The sequence below is a fragment of the Haliotis cracherodii genome, unplaced genomic scaffold (genome assembly GCF_022045235.1).
Source record: "Haliotis cracherodii isolate W230 unplaced genomic scaffold, xgHalCrac1.p SCAF_7, whole genome shotgun sequence".
Taxonomy (NCBI): Eukaryota; Metazoa; Mollusca; class Gastropoda; order Lepetellida; family Haliotidae; genus Haliotis; species Haliotis cracherodii.
The window spans coordinates 56,329,599-56,347,829 of record NW_027266330.1 but is presented as its reverse complement, the minus strand read 5'-3'; the positions used below and the strand labels follow the sequence as shown (position 1 = coordinate 56,347,829).

Sequence of the window (18,231 nt, the reverse complement as noted above, 5' to 3'; positions counted from 1 at the left end):
TAATCACGTTTTGTGATGCATGCAACGTTCAGCAAAACGGGCAATACAAATATTTATATTAATGTTTGTGTTTCCAGCTGTAATATTGATTATAGAAGCACGCACCAAAATAGACGTTGGTTGTTGGTTGGTTTGTTGTTTAACGCTGCACTCAGCAATATTCCAGCTATATGACGGCGGTCTGTAAATAATTAAGTCTGGACAAGACAATCCACTTTTGAATGATATCATGAGCATCGATCCACGCAATTGGGATACGATGACATGCATCAACCAAGTCAGCGAGCGTGACCACCGGATTCCGTTAGTCGCCTCTTACGACAAGCATGGGTTGCTGAAGAGCTATTCTACCCAGGATCTTCACAGAAGTAAACGTCTGAGACCTGCATCACTTCGGGCTTTCCTCCCACATTAAGCTGACATGCTGCCATATAACTGGAATACTGTTAAAAGCGGCGTTAAACCCAACTCACTCACTCATTCACGTACACTTTGTCAGAGCAGGTCCCTGGTAACCTGTGCCTTTAATGGCGGACGAAACTTTTTCCAGGCTCTGTCCATTTATTGATTGGGTGTCACCGAACCCGAGTTTTACGTTGATCATACTATCAACCACTGGTTTGTTTTGCCAGACTCCATAATTTACAGGCCGCTGTGGAATAGCTGATTATTGTCGACAAACACCCTATGTGATAAACACGTGGACTAACAGTTGGATCCAGAAAACAAGTTCTCATTTAAAAACATATATCCACAAAATAAAAAGTAAAATTCAAATGGGCCTGAACAATCTAGACTTGCCAAATCATTCTACCTGAGTCGGATTCCTTTTTTAAAAATATATTCTTTAGGGTCTAGGTGACAGACTAATAAACACGGTATGTGGCGAGACGATATGAATGGCCTCTATCTTTGTCACGTGACCTCCTTTTGACGGACTGACCCGACTTCCGACATCGCCCTTTCAATAGCCCCTTTTCCGGTCTGCGTGCTTCGTGTACACTTAGACATGGAATGTGTTATATAAACGTGAAGATTCACGGTTCACACGTGGTCGAGAGTTGATCCGCCCCTGCAAGTCTTCATTTGAGAACAACCCTCAGCTTCCTTCCCTGAACATACATACAGGGGTTGGCAAGTGCACTTCATCCATCCCATCCTTTTCATATAACACGTTTGTTTGTTTGTTTGTTGTTTAACGCCGCACTCAGCAATATTCCAGCTATATGACGGCGGTCTGGAAATAATCTAGTCTGGACCAAACAATCCAGTGATTAATATCATGAGCATCGATCCACGCAATTGGGATCAATGACATGCATCAACCAAGTCAGCGAGCCTGACAACCCGATCCCGTTAGTCGCCTTTTACGGCAAGCATGGGTTGCTGAAGACCTATTCTACCCCGGATCTTCACGGGTCTATATAACACATGAGTTACATTGTTTGATAGGTCTTACTTAAGACGGATTACAAAGTAGACACAATTTATGTATAACAACTTATAGTTACTGTAAAGGCGATTTGTCGGTATTATAGGTGAGGTGAAGTGAAATTGGGTTTAACGTCGCGTCCAAGATTATTGCACTTATATAGAGACGTGCATGCACGTGTGTGTGTGTGTGGCTGCTTGTACTAGTCCGGACTGATGCCGATTTATAGTGCTAGCTCACTGAGATACCATGCCGCAGTTTAACATGAATACCCTACTCAGACACAGTATACTGACTCCGAGCCGACCAGTCCTTGTTTTAGCCCCTCAATGCCGAGCGCCAGACAGGGTAACAACAAGTACCATCTTTTAACGTCTTTTGGTATGACGCGGCCGGGGATCAAACCCCGGACCTTCCGCTCTCCGGGCGGACGCTCTACCACTAGACCACGGTGGCGGTCGTCGGTATTATAAGTTGTAGCAGCATCACGAGGGGTACATGGGGTTTTCTGCGTCCCGTGTAGGTTTTATTCCACGAGGCCGGAGGCGAGTGGTATAAAACCTAACGAGGGACGCAGAAACCCCCATCAACCCCGAGTGATCCTGCTACAACGAATTTATCTTACCGACATGTTTTGATGTGACTTTGTAAAATAATTAACACGAATTCACGGCGGTTCGATTGAGCTGAGCTTAACTTTTGCTATGTCATGTGACTTCTATTGATTCGGAAAAAGGCGTGCAGCTTTTTGCTTTGAAGCGGGGTATAAGGGATTTATTCTGCCTCTCAGAAATCCACGTGCATCATGTTTTGCTCGTGGCGGGGTATAATAGATTTATTTCCCCCGCTGAGAAATGTATTACCCTCCAAGGCGGGTTACGCAGTATTTTATCAAGATCACGTGGACCAATCAGATCTCATCTTTCTGACATGGCGGTATGATAAAGATTCTTACACCGTTGTCAATCAAGGAGTTCTTTAACAATACAATTTCTGAAATGAAGATAAGACAAAATAATACTTTTTTACCCGAATTTGGTTTATGAAAGGCTCATAGATACCTGTACAATGAATAGAGACACAAATACAAGTTAACATTATTTGAGTAACATGAAAAAGTTTACAACGGCGATGTCGCTAAGCCTTACAAGGGTCTGATTGAGCAATAAAAGAATGAAAAGCAATGAATAAAAGTGTTTGACGTCCAAAATGGCCTAATTTTAACAGAAACAAAATCAAGAGATGACTGTTAGCGTGGCAATAAACCAATAAAAATTGAAAAAATGGGTGTTAAAGTGTATGACTTCTTAAAATAGTGGCCTTATTTAACAAGATGTAAACTAATACTTCAGATGTTAACATGGGTTGTTTTAAAGACACATACTGGTGGGAATTCAAGGTGAACGGGCCCTTTTTGGTTTTGAATTTTGGCACCGAAAATCTGGGCCCAGAAGGGAGAACTGTTAAGTAGTGGTTCAGATCATGCTTCGATTTGTTTACACGTTTGCTGGCAAGTTTTAAAACAAGGTATTCATGAATAATATCGAGAGGTACCAAAGAGGTTGCGGTTATTTTCGAACATATATTAACAATTTTGTTTAATTATTGACTGAAAGGGCACCGTACCAGCGTTGAGTTGATAACAATAAACTAAATTGAACAGGGCTTCCATTAAATAACGTCATAAACGCGGAGTATAAACATTATAATACATATTTTAGACTTATTTATTCGGGGATTCCATGGTTTTTTTCCACAAAATCCATATTTTCCGAGCTAAATATCGAAATTAACTTTTTCAGTTTGGTTTTTATTGGAAACCAATAAGAATGAAACCATCTTACCGAACGGTGCACTGTACGTATGAGTGAGTGAGTGAGTGAGTGAGTGACTTGGGTTTATCGCCGCTTTTAACATTATTCCAGTCATATCGCGGCGTGTCAGCTTAATGTGGGAGGAAAGCCCGAAGTGATGCAGGTCTCAGACGTTTACCACCTCGGTGAAACCCACGAGCACGGGTATGGTGCTGACAAACCTAGAAGTATAATTTGGGCGAACAAGGATTCGAACCCACAATCATAGGTTTCTGGCGTGCCCAAGGGACGCAACTCTGCACAGCGAATCGCGGCGCCTTAGACGACTGGGCCACCCGTGTCCCCAGTACGTATGAAATGGGGCTGGGTGTACACACCGACGCTGAGGATGTTTATTAGGTGAACCCGTATACTCGGTGTTACAACACTAAAACTGACTCCTCTGTAAACAAAAAACAGCCACGACTTTCCACATTTGCTAATTGCTTGGGGATGTTTTCATTACTGGAGCACGTGTGTGTTATTTCGGTTCACAGAACGCAACCCTCCTTCTAAAAGAATCTCCATCCGCGTGATAACGCTTCAGATAAAAACCAAAAAGGAACAGTAATATTGCTGTAATATTTCTTAAAATAATCATTCACTCACTCCCTTAACTAAACAAACAATTGATACATAGCAAATCTCACCTGAGGGTGGTTTGATATCAGATGTACATGTGTAAGACTTGGGTCTATGGCCGGACGGATCCATGGCCGATTCTCAGATCTATCAGATTCCACAAGTGGTGCAGATATTGACGCATATTCAGATCTATGGCACGTTATCATATATAATATTAATAATTGGAAATTTCTTTCGCGCTAAACGTCATACATATTCATATATAGCGGCAGACTTTTGATTATCAATGTTGTAATTTATTTTGTGATGTTGCAGTGTAATATATTTTTACACAATGATTGTATATGTATCACTTAGTTTCTGTTCAGATTCAGTATTATGCGGGAAAGACCAAACCTTGTTCACAAAATGAACTTGTCCGACATTGCCGCTGTCGGATTCTATTCAGGAGTTATCATTCTTTGAATATTGGTAAATATTTTTAAAGCATGTACTTTTTACTAACATGCTTAAAGAGAATTACAGTATGTTGATATCTCATATAACAACCAAACAACTCGTAGTCGTTGTTTATCGTACAATAAAAACACTGCAGGGAGAATAAACCACTCGGTCTGTGCCCCACGTGGTTTATTCTCCCTGCAGTGTTTTATTTAGGGAATGACTGCATTTTTTTTCTCGGTTCATTGAGGTATAAATCGAAAACCGATGTCCAAGCTGTATCTATCCGCGTATTTGAAGTGTGTGTGTGCGTGCGTGCGTGCGTGCGTGCGCGTGTGTGTGTGTGATCAAACTATCATATAAGTAGTGAGTTAAGATTCAGGGTCACATTGACAGTACTTCACCAGTATAGTAACATTGTAACATCTTGATAACATCTTAGTTACATTGTAGTATCATCGTAACATCTTAGTTACATTATAGTAACATCTTAGTAACATAGTAGTAAGTAAAATCTTAGTAACATTGTAGTCAGCAACATCTTAGTAACATAGTAGTTAGTAACATCTTAGTAACATTGTAGTCAGCAAAATCTTAGTAAAATAGTAGTTAGTAACATCTTAGTAATATTGTAGTCAGCAACATCTTAGTAACATAGTAGTTAGTAACATCTTAGTAATATTGTAGTCAGCAACATCTTAGTAATATAGTAGTTGGTCACGTAGTAACATCGTAGTTGGTAACATCTTAGTAACACCATAATAACATTTTAGTTACATCATAGTGACATCTTAGTTACATTGTAGTAACATCGTAACATCTTAGTTACATTATAGTCACATCTTAGTTAGTAACGTAGTAATATCTTCGTAACATTGTAGTCAGTAATCACATCTTAGTTGCATCATAGTAACATCTGTGTAACATCATAGTAACATCTTAGTAACATCATAGTAACAGGGGGCACGGGTGGCCTAGTCGTCTAAGGCGACGCGATTCGCTGTGCAGAGTTGCGTCCCTTGGGCACGCCAGAAACCTATGATTGTGGGTTCGAATCCCCGTTCGCCCCGATTATGTTTCTAGGTTTGTCAGCACCATATCCGTGCTCGTGGGTTTCACCGAAGTGGTAAACGTCTGAGACCTGCATCACTTCGGGCTTTCCTCCCACATTAAGCTGACACGCCGCGATATAACTGGAATACTGTTAAAAGCGGCGTTAAACCCAACTCACTCACTCACTCATAGTAACATCTTATCAAACCGGTTCACCCATCAGCACCATATCCGAGCTCGTGGGTTTCACCAAAGTGGTAAAAGTCTAAGACCTGCATCACTTTCTCCCAAGTCAAGCTGACACTGGAATAGTATTCAAAGCGGCGATAAACCCAACTCAGTCGGTCAGTCAGTTGTAACGTCAAGTTAACATCTTAGTAACATCTCTTTGAAATTATTGATGCACAGGTCCAATGCAACTCAGCTTGGGTCGAAGACTTGCTTATGTTCAAGTAAAAAAAAACGCATTCTGAAAACCTCTGAAAATCAGCGTTATTTGACCCACCATATGGTATCTCTACCTATGTATTTTGTGTTGTCATAAGGATAGAAGGTTAGGAGGGGGAGATCGCGTATCTACAATGAAATTGCATCACAATGCTTTGCAGGCCATAAAGACGCCATCAAATAACATGACGTCACAATCAAATGACATTTGCAAATTGTATGAAATCGAGTCGCGTAGCTGGAGAAAAACAAACCGGCAAGCCTGGAGTTTTAAACTTTTATCGGCTGGTGTTGCTATATACTTGTAGGACTCAGATCTATGGCGGGACTCCAATCCGTGGCAGCTTCTCATTGTTATATGACGTCATATTTGCAATGATGTATTATCCCATTCGTGACCAACTCGTGTTATTCCTGGACAAGCCGAATAACGACTTGTCCCCTCTCGTGGCCATTTTGTTTGCGACTGGGTTGTCAACACGTTGCGAAATATTTCACGTATATTTTCCCACGTGATATATATTCCAGATACTATTTAAAACACACTTGAACTTACGGTATTACACAGTCTGATTGAACACATTTAACTGTATCTCGGGCATATGTTCAGATGCAAGACATGTAAAATCAAAAACTATTCCGGAGGGATTCTTTTACCGAAGCACTTGACGTCATACGCGCATTCTGATTGTTTTGTCGCGTGTCTTCTTGCAGGTTACGGAAAGGGGTAACGAATGGTATAATCCGTGAACGGACAATGTAAGACAATGATGACGTCATGTAAGTTTTATTAAGAAATAAACGATGAGTGGGAGTTGTTATCGAACAATAATTAAAATCTCGTTGTGTTCATTGAAATTCCTGTATTCTGATTAGCTAAATTTGTCACGTATTATTACATTCATTTCCCTATGAATGTAAAAATGTAAGCCACGCCCACCGAGGCGCTCTACTTTTATTACTGCGGAATGTCGGGGAATCGCAGTATGACAGTCGAGGGAATTCCCTTTCTGCTCACGTTTATCACCATGCACAGGACATTTAGCGACTTTCATGCATATTCATTGTCCAAACTACCCTTTGAAACCGAAGGCCGAGAATGAATGAAACAGCAAACGTGCAGGCTCGCTCGCCTGTTTTTCCCCCGCTCGCCCCGGTTCCAAAACTTTCATGTCTTCAGGTTTCATTTCTCACTAGCACTTTCCCATCTGTGCGTTCCCGTTTTCAGGGAACTAATGTTTGAATCTAGCGGAAAGGGACCATGTCATTTGAAATGGTATCTCCGTGGGCTAGCACTATAAAATCGGCATTAGTACGGACAAGCACACACACACACACACACACACACACACACACACACACACACACACACACACACACACACACACACACACACACAGAGACACGCACGCACGCACACACACACACACAGTCACACACGCACGCACGCACGCACGCACGCACACATACACACGCACACACATACACACATGCGCATACACACACACACACACACACACACACACACACTCATGGATGTGGTATGACATTAAATATTCTTTCAGCTGCTGCTGAGAAACCAGATTTTAAAACATTATAACTATGAGCCTAAATAAGATTCAAGTGTTAAACAAATCTTCTTTTTCACAGACCAAGTGGTTTATTCTCCCTGCTACGAGTCGTTTGATTGTTATATGAGATATCAACATACTGTACATTCTCTTTAAGCATGTTAGTAAAAAGAACATGCTTTTAAAATATTTACCAATATTCAAAGAATGATAGAATAGAATCCGACCGCGGCAATGTCGGACAAGTTCATTTTGTGAACAAGGTTTGGTCTTTCCCTCACAATACCCGTATTGCACACACACTCAGAGATATGGTATGAGATTAAATACAATTTTAGTACGCACAAGTACAAACAAACAAACAAACACACACACACACACACACACACACACACACACACACACACACACACACACACACACACATATATATCGTATGTAGCATTTTTGGAAAATAGGTATATTATGTGGTCTTGAACATATTTCATATTTTTTTCACATTGAATGGGTATAATCAGAGACCACTTATTGTTTGTGTATTTTGAGAAGAGTGTTGTGTAGAATACCAGTTTTGTTTAAAATTATCAAGAAGTCTTATTACAAATAATCTGATAAAAATGTTAATATTTCCAACATCCTGGCTAATCCACACAAAACCAAACCCAAATTGAAATAGAATATGTTTGATATGTGTAGCCCATGTGACTCTGCCAGCATCACCAAGAGACTTTAACATCAAATAACATTGATGAGGTTTCCTATTTCTGTCTCGAGTGAGACCGCCTCCGTGGTCTAGTCCGCCCGGAGAGCGGAAGGTCCGGGGTTCGATCCCCGGCCGCGTCATACCAAAAGACGTTAAAAGATGGTACTTGTTGTTACCCTGTCTGGCGCTCGGCATTAAGGGGCTAAAACAAGGACTGGTCGGCTCGGAGTCAGTATACTGTGTCTGAGCGGGGTATTCACGTTAAACTGCAGCATGGTATTTCAGTGAGCTTGCACTATAAATCGGCATTAGTCCGGACTAGTACAAGCAGCCACACAAACACACACACGTACATGCACGTCGCTATATAAGTGCAATAATCTTGGACGCGACGTTAAACCCAATTTCACCTCACCTCACCCCTGTCTACACCAGTATTTAACTGCCCGTGACATGAATGTAAGCTGAGGTGGAGCTCTACCACATTCACCCAGTACCATACTAGTGCATGTACTTTTACCAACTTTCAGGAAATATTCGCACAGTCTTATCTGAATATTTTCAATAGTTTTACAATATGATGTTCCCCAGATTTCTGACCAAGAGCACAATATTAGTTTGATATTACCGCTGTGAACATGCTTCAGTTATTTTGTGACGTCATGACACAGTGGGTGGCGTTTTATTTTGAAGTTCACAAGGAAGCACACTTACGTAATCGCAAAAAAACAAAACAAGTATGGCCCAGTCGCCTTATGCTCCGATGAGGATGCGATTGAGATGAGCTTTGCGCCGTTCTAATGAGTGAGTGAGTAAGTTTGGTTTTACGCCGCTTTTAGCAATATTCCAGCAATATCACGGCGGGGGAAACCAGAAATGGGCTTCACACATTGTACCCATGTCGGGATTCGAACCCCGGTCTTAGGCGTGACGAGCGAACGCTTTAACCACGAGGCTACCCGACCGTCCCCCGTTCTAATGAAGAAGTGGGTGAGTTGGGTTTCACGCCACTCGGAACAAACGCTATGAAAAGGATAAAACACGCCTCCTCGGTTTTGGTTGAAGATGCGTTGTTTGTTGTTTAACGCCGCACTCAGCAATATTCCAGCTATATGACGGCGGTATGTGAATAATCGAGTCTGGGCCACACAATCCAGTGATTGACATCATGAGCATCAATCCACATAATTGAGATACGATGACATGCATCAACCAAGTAAGCGAGCCTGGCCACCCAATCCCGTTAGTCGCCTATTACGTCAAGCGCAGTCGCCTTTTACGGCAAGCATGGGTTGCTGAAGACCTATTCTACCCCGGATCTTCACGGGTCTTGAAAATGTAAAACCGTGAACGAGGGCTTTTCCTGATCTCAAGGTTTTACATTTTTAACCAAAACCGACGAGGCGCGTTTTATCCAACTTATGCAGCGTCCAAATGCAAGAAATACCAGAAATGCATCGAGATACCTTATAGCGAAACAATACAGCGTGTCGCGGTATAAAAGGAATTCGATCAAAGCGTGCGAGAGAAAAACCACGTGCACCATGGACCACCTGGAGTCATGACATGTAAAGTTATTCAAAACCTAGGTTAGGAAGATGAGCTGGTTGCAAGGTTTACCCGAGGTTGTCAGGAACCTTATGCAATAGTGGGTATTATAGCTAAAATGGTTAGAATTATCATTAAACCGCCCGCATGTTATCAAAAATGAGCGGGCCACTGTAACTTGATAATGCCCTCATATTGCTAGACGACGGGCCATTATCACGCCCATTGTTAGGGGACGTCATAGGATAGGGATACGTGACGTCACGTTCAATAGTGACGTCATCTGGTTTGTTCTATGACGTTTCAATATTTGTAAAAGTTGGTCAGTGACATTCGTATTGATTGCAGTAAATGTTTCAAAACCGATATTGTTTGTTTTTATTTGATAACACATTCCATCTATTTTAGCTATAATAACGGTAACGCTATTTTTCAGGGCATTATCATTTGCAAAAGCCCTCGGTCTTTTCAACACACCCTCCTTCGTCGGGCAGCTCGAGCACTACCATCCACTCAATTACCGCGCTATAGGGCCACCGCTGTCTCGCTATACCGCTACCGTGCCTCACGCTCCGGTTTTCGGTCTCAGGGAAACTTACACGTCTTTACGATCCAACACCCGTTTTCAGTCTCAGGGAAACTTACACGTCTTTACGATCCAACACACGTTTTCATTCTTAGGGACACTTACACGTCTTTACGATCCAACACACGTTTTCGGTCTTTGGGACACGTCTTCACGATCCAACACCCGTTTTCGGTCTCAGGGAAACTTACACGTCTTTACGATCCAACACCCGTTTTCAGTCTCAGGGAAACTTACACGTCTTTACGATCCAACACACGTTTTCATTCTTAGGGAAACTTACACGTCTTTACGATCCAACACCCGTTTTCGGTCTCAGGGAAACTTACACGTCTTTATGACCCAACACCCCTTTTTCGATCTCAGGGAAACCTACACGTCTTTATGATCCAACACCAGTTTTCGGTCTAAGGGAAACTTACACGTCTTTACGATCCAACACCCGTTTTCGGTCTCAGGGAAACTTACACGTCTTTACGATCCAACACCCGTATTCGGTTTTAGGGAAACTTACACGTCTTCACGATCCAACACCCGTTTTCGGTCTCAGGGAAACTTACACGTCTTCACGATCCAACACCCGTTTTCGGTCCTGGGGACACGTCTTTACGATCCAACACCCGTTTTCGGTCTTGGGGACACATCTTTACGATCCAACAACCGTATTCGGTCTTAGGGAAACTTACACGTCTTTACGATCCAACACCTGTTTTCAGTCTTAGGGAAACTTCCACGTCTTTACGATCCAACACCTGTTTTCAGTCTTTGGTCCAGTGGTAGAGCGTCGGCTAATTAACGCATTAATTAGCCATGCCGGTGAGCCGGCGAAGCCCCCACAGCGTTAATTGGATCTGAAAAAGTTTAAGTGCACTACTCCCAGTGTTGCTGTGTCAGCTAAAATTCTCATGTTATTGTAAGGCGTGACCGGCTGGTAGTTCCATCAACGTCATGGTATGACTGTCATTTAACCAGGTCACGCGATCAGACAAATGTGATGGGGAAACAGATGGGGAAACAATGAAACTGAAATCTGTTGATTGAGGGACTTACAAAATATTTATTTGTTTCTTTGTCACTCAGCAGTATTCCAGCTATGTGGGGGCGGTCGGGTAGCCTAGTGGTTAAAGCGTTCGCTAGTCACGCCGAAGACCCGGGTTCGATTCCCGACATGGGTACAATGTGTGAAGCCCATTTCTGGTGTCCCTCGCCGTGATATTGCTGGAATATTGCTAAAAGCGGCGTAAAACCATACTCACTCACTCACTCCAGCTATGTGACGTAGATCTGTAAATAATCGAGTCTGGACCAGACAATCTAGTGATTGACATCATGAGCATCGATCCACGCAATTGGGATACAATGACATGCATCAACCAAGTCAGCGAGCCTGACCACCCGATCCCGTTAGTCGCCTATTACGTCAAGCGCAGTCGCCTTTTACGGCAAGCATGGGTTGTTGAAGACCTATTCTATCCCGGACCTTCACGGTTCACATTCAAAATAAGAAATATTTACCCAGAAAGTGAATCTCAAGTGTCATGTGTATTTGTTGACTAATTGCCAGTATCACCAACACATGAACACTAATTATGTAACTATATTAAGAATTGACGTGCCGATGAGTGGGTCAATATGGTTTAATCCTGCTGTTTACTCCTGCGTGAGAAAATGTCCAGGCTGAATAAATGTCCTTGTTAGATAGCCGGACTTTTGCTCATGATCATGATTATGGAAATGGATTTGTCGTTTTTATTGACCGATTGCTGGTCGCCGTGCCTTCCCAGGCGTGGATCATTTCCCTTGCTTTTAGTCACTAATTTGTCTGTTCCAAACTGGAATATTACTGGTTATGTCACGGATAAGGTGGTCAGGCTCCCATTTTTGGTCATTATATCGATCACTGTATTGTCAGGTCCCCTCTCAATTATTTACGCCGTAATATTTATTGTTCGGCATTAACAACAAAGAATGAAAGACAGGAGTAGTTTTTAAAGAGGCAGGGTTGGTGCACACCTGAGTGTGTTTGTGTTTTCAGCTCCTTCCAAAGAGACCGCCCCGTGCTCTGGGGGATAGGGCGTCTCCCCGGAGAGCGGAAGGTTGACGGTTCATCCCCTGGTCGCCTCCATGGTCTAGTGGATACTGCACCTCTCCGGAGAGCGGAACGTCGGTGGTCGGTTCTTCAGGCCGCATTGTACCAAAAGAAGGTACTGAGCTTCAACTTTCCTAAGGTTGAATGCAGGCGGTTTTCATTTTACAAACCTTGGGAAGCAGACATATAGAACAACAGTATATTTCACTTCATTGTTAGGACACTATATACCACCAGCTAGAAAAGACGTCCGTGTAACATAAGGGTCAGTTCCATATAGTTAGCAGCGTGTGTAGTATACTTACATTACCAGTACGAACTAAAAGAAAAAACAAACGTTTTTTTTAAAGCAGTACTGACTTTGTTCGAGATGCACAGTGCTAGATATGACCGCTCGCATGATCGCATTCATCTGACTATCCCAATATGACATCGTCTTCTGCTGGTTACCAAGTCATGTAGGCATAACAGGTAACTCAAAAGCCGATACTGCAGCTAAAGCAGCTCTTGACAAACCGTTGTCTCCACTCTTTATCCCGCACAGTGATTTCAAACCAACCATCAAATCTTATACTCGGGATCTCATGCAAAAGAGATGGGACACCCAAGAAGGAAGCAATAAACTACATGAATTGAAACCAACAATCGGTCATACCTACTTGGGTTGTCAGTCAAGACATGACGAGGTCGTTTTACGACGGTGTCGTATTGGCCACAGTCGGTTTACACACGAATATCTGCTTAAGACAGATGAGGACGAACCTCCTAAGTGTATCCCTTGTGATGAAAGGTTCACCGTCAAGCATATATTGCTTGACTGTGTGGACTTTGCAATCGCAAGGGATTCACATTATCAAAGTGTAAATCTAAAAGATCTCTTTTCCCGTGTCAGCGGGCATCTCATCATAAATTACTTGAAAGAAATTGGTCTGTATAATAAATTTTAAATATGTATGTGAATAATTAAATGTTTGTTTTTAAATTTGGTGTGATGCTGTTAGCAACTAACATTATTAAAGGCTCTGTCCATCAATTTTCATCAATTGTTTTTAAACATGACATTGCATAAATAACTAAATTGTGTATATACTAGCTTGGTCTCGTCGCTATATGGCTGAAATAATGCCGATGCGACGTTAAATTTTAACTCACTCATTAGTAATAATCAAGATAACCAGTCATGTGTTTGAAATTTAAAATTATATATGTCACACTAGCTTGCAGCATTTAATTGAAATTAATTGCTTGTTCATTTGTTAGATAAAATGTAGAAAGATTTTCTTTCTATTTTACCAGTCATGTGTTTAAAATGTAAAATTATATAAGGATTTAATTCGTCATTTATACGCAGTCACACTAGCTTGCAGCATTTAGTTGAAATTAATTGCTTGTTCATTTGTTAGATAAAATGTAGAAAGATTTTCTTTCTATTTTCTTTAAGTATTCGCATTAACTTTTGTGTAATTAACATAATTAGTATGTATCGCCAAGGTGAACAGACATAATGATGCAGATGTAACACGTTTGCACTTTACTCTGATCCACATCTGCAGGGGGACTGCATGGAAGTTAAGATGATAGACTGAGTGAGTGAGTGAGTGAGTATGGTTTTTCGCCGCTTTTAGCAATATTCCAGCAATATCACGGCGGGGGACACCAGAAATGGGCTTCACACATTGTACCATGTCGGGAATCGAACCCGGGTCTTCGGTGTGACGAGCTAACGCTTTAACCATTAGGCTACCCGACCGCCCCTAAGATGACAGAAATGAACAAGAACCACTCAAAGACACAAGAAAACTGGTTTGTTGAAAAGGAAAAGTTGAGGAGTGATCATTATTGTGTGCCAAATATATTTTCTTAGCTCGGCCTGCAAATATATTCATAGCCTAAATAAATAACGGTCCTCTCAATAACTTGATTCCGAACACTGAATACACTATCATGCATATACCGTAATAAGCGCCCCGTTCTAATAAGCGCCCACAGCGATATTTGCTAATATATTGGCTAGTGAACAAAACCAATTAGCACCCCTTCCGATTGATCAATGTACACAAGACTTATTTATTCGTGTATAATACACACTCGTGTGTTAAATGCACCCTTAATTATGGGCAATTAAATTCTGGAAAATGTATCTGTTGTGTATAATACGCACAGACTTTTCTTTTGTATCATTTAAGGCTGTCAGCATAAACCACGAAATTTACGGTCTTTCAACTCTGTTTTCTTTTCTCACCAATTTTATATTCTAAAAAGAGCCCCCAATTTCTAATTTTGAGAGCGCCTGAACGCTTTTTGCGTCGAATACGGTAATGATAGTATTCTACAACACCATGTCGATGACAAGTACGTCCTATTCCAGGAAGTGCCCAGTGTACATGGTGTATTCTGGCAACGGAGGTGATCATTTCCAGAACCAGTGCTTCAGATTGCCAGTGTTTTGGAGTTTAATGTTTACAACTGTTGTACACCTATGCGCAACACCTTTTGTTCGTTCAGTTCTGTTTGGTGTCAATGGTAATTCTGGATCTCCTCTTTTCTTCCCAAAACATGGGAATCTGATCTTGTCTGGTCTGGTCCTGGTCTGGTCCTGGTCTGGTCCCGGATCTTTGTCTGGTCTGGTCTGGTCTGGTCTGGTCTGGTCTGGCCTGGCCTGGTCTGTCTGGTCTGCTCTGGTCTGCTCTGTCTGCTCTGCTTTGTCTGCTCTGCTCTGTCTGCTCTGCTCTGTCTGCCATGTCTGCACTGCTCTGTCTGCTCTGCTCTGTCTGCCCTGTCTGCTCTGCGTTGTCTGCTCTGCTCTGTCTGCTCTGCTCTGTCTGCCCTGTCTGCTCTGCTCTGTCTGCTCTGCTCTGTCTGCTCTGTCTGCCATGTCTGCTCTGCTCTGTCTGCTCTGCTCTGTCTGCCCTGTCTGCTCTGCGTTGTCTGCCCTGTCTGCTCTGCTCTGTCTGCTCTGCTCTGTCTGCCCTGTCTGCTCTGCTCTGTCTGCTCTGCTCTGTCTGCTCTGCTCTGTCTGCCATGTCTGCTCTGCTCTGTCTGCTCTGCTCTGTCTGCCCTGTCTGCTCTGCGTTGTCTGCTCTGCTCTGTCTGCTCTGCTCTGTCTGCTCTGCTCTGTCTGTCCTGTCTGCTCTGCTTTGTCTGCTCTGCTCTGTTTGCTAACAACAGGTACCATCTTTCAACGTCTTTTGGTATGACAAGGCCGGGAATCGAACCCACGACATTCCGCTCTCCGGGCGGACGCTCTACCATTAGACAACGGAGGCGGTCGATTATATTGAAGTGAGGACCCCTTTCAAGATTATTGCACTTATATATTCATTCGTGCGTGTTTGTTTGTATGTTTGTGTGTGCGTGTCTGTGTGTCTGTGTATGCCTGTGTGTAGTAAATTATTATTAGCTTTTAAGTAATAAAAAATAACGAACTGCTATTTGAAAATTTGGACTATAGTCTACATGATGATCCGGTCACAGGTCTATTCAATAGATCACGGAGGCGGTCGATTACATTTAAGTGAAGCCACAATTCAAAGCTTTTAATAAATATTGCAAGGATTTATGATCAGTTACAGATTAGATTAATATACTGAATAGGCGCCGCGATTCGCTGTGCAGAGTTGCGTCCCTTGGGCACGCCAGAAACCTATGATTGTGGGTTCGAATCCCGGTTCGCCCCGATTATGTTTCTAGGTTTGTCAGCACCATACCCATGCTCGTGGGTTTCACCGAAGTGGTAAACGTCTGAAACCTGCATCACTTCGGGCTTTCCTCCCACATTAAGCTGACACGCCGTGATATAACTGGAATAATGTTAAAAGCGGCGTTAAACCCAACTCACTCACTACAGTACAATACTGAAAAAAGCTCAGGATCAATTTGATGGATATTTGAGATCACGTAGTCACGTGACCTACTTACGGGTACAGAAGTTGTAATGCATGTTTTAAAAAAAGGAAGAAGCAAAATAAAAGAGTGATAAATAAAGTGTTTACTTTAGCCTCTTCTACAGGTTGTATACGTCTATCATTGCTAGAAAATATCCGATATATATAAAACGAGTGAGTGAGTATGGTTTTACGCCGTTTTTAGCAATATTCCAGCAATATCCCGACGGGGTACACCAGAAATGGGCTTCACACATTGTACCCATGTCGGGAATCGAACCCGGGTCTTCGGCGTGACGAACCAACGCTTTAACCACTAGGCCACCCGACCCCCCCTATATAAAGTGCATATCTGGCCAAAATTCCCAATCGAGTATGCTTATTGTACCGTCCCTATCAATTGTCGAACACTTCATGATATTGCGGTGGTTGTGGTGATGCGTGCGTGCGTGCGTGCGTGCGTGCGTGCGTGAGTGCGTTAGCCTTGTGATTGAAGTGTACGCTCGTCACGTCGAAGGCCTAGGTTCGATGCCCAACTGTGAAAAATGTGCGTATCACATTTCTAGTATCCCCCGCCGTTATATTCCTGCAATATTGTTAAAAGCGGCATAAACCTATACTCACTCATAATATTGAAAAAAATGAAATTACTGAAATTATTCCATCCCAAAGTATTAAATGTGTACTCTTGTTTGTTTTGTTACAGGAGCAGAATGCAAAGTGTAGACCTTGACCTGGATTAGATGGGAGGTCCGTGTTGTTGTTGAACAGATTACAGACGCAGATTAGGGCGTTGCTAAAGGGAGACTCGGACAAAGATGTCTATTTTAATGAACCCTTGGCGATAACAGCGGCAACTTGAACACCTGTTGTGTATATGACCTTGTCACGTGACCACGGGTGCAGTGAATGTGAATCCATTTCATTTACATTGGTTTTAAAAAATGAATTTGTGCCACACACGAAATCTTCTTCTAGTATGATGTATATTAAAACTGTTTCTTCTTTCACAACTTCTGTTTGTCACCTTAAGACTGTGTACAGGACCCAGTGATTGACATCATGAGCATCGATCCACGCAATTGGGACACGATGACATGCTTCAACCAAGTCAGCGAGCCTGACCACCCGATCCCGTTAGTCGCCTCTTACGACAAGCGTAGTCACCTTTTACGGCAAGTATTGGTTGCTGAAGACCTACTCTACCATGTATCTTCACGGGTCCCTTTAGTTTCCTATACCTACTGAAACCAGTGATTTGCTACTCTGGTAAGCAGGCTCCAAATACGCGAATTTACGTCATCGTTAAACCTCATTAGTTTTGTTTATTGATTCAATCATGAACAAAAGCATGTTAATGCATATCATTAACTTTATAGTACATATCTATTCTGATATGCGTCAGGGATATTTAACTTTTGATTGTTGATATAAAAACTTTAGAATCAATAATACAACTTTGTTCTGGTGGGCACGGGTGGCCCTGTCGTGTAAGGCGCTGCGATTCGCTGTGCAGAGTTGCGTCCCTTGGGCACGCCAGAAACCTATGATTGTGGGTTCGAATCCCGGTTCGCCCCGATTATGTTTCTAGGTTTGTCAGCACCATACCCGTGCTTGTTGGTTTCACCGAAATGGTAAACGTCTGAGACCTGCATCACTTCGTGCTTTCCTCCCACATTAAGCTGACACGCCGCGATATAACTGGAATACTGTTAAAAACTCACTCAGTCACTGAAACCTTGTTCTTGATTCTTCGTCCGTATGGTGTTCTAAGGGTTATTTTGAACTATTTTTATCGTCTTACGTTTAATATAGATGGAGATGTGCAATGGCATCTTTGTCCGGCAGACCCATGAAGATCCGGGGTAGAATAGGTCTTCAGCAACCCATGCTTGCCGTAAAAGGCGACTATGGTGGTCGTAAGAGGCGACTAACGGGATCGGCTGACTTGGTTGAGTCATGTCATCGCATCCCAAATGCGTAGATCGATGCTCAGGATGTCAATCACTGGATTGTCTGGTCGAGACTCGATTACCGTA

General features: G+C 42.5%; 1 protein-coding gene across 1 annotated transcript; it reads right to left on the bottom strand.

Moving 5' to 3' along the window:
* Positions 1–14,718: 14,718 nt before the first annotated feature.
* On the bottom strand, positions 14,719–15,483 carry LOC139449027 (octapeptide-repeat protein T2-like). The gene has a single exon (XM_071230506.1). The coding sequence runs from the start codon at positions 15,481–15,483 to the stop codon at positions 14,719–14,721; it is 765 nt and encodes a 254-aa protein (XP_071086607.1).
* Positions 15,484–18,231: the final 2,748 nt, after the last annotated feature.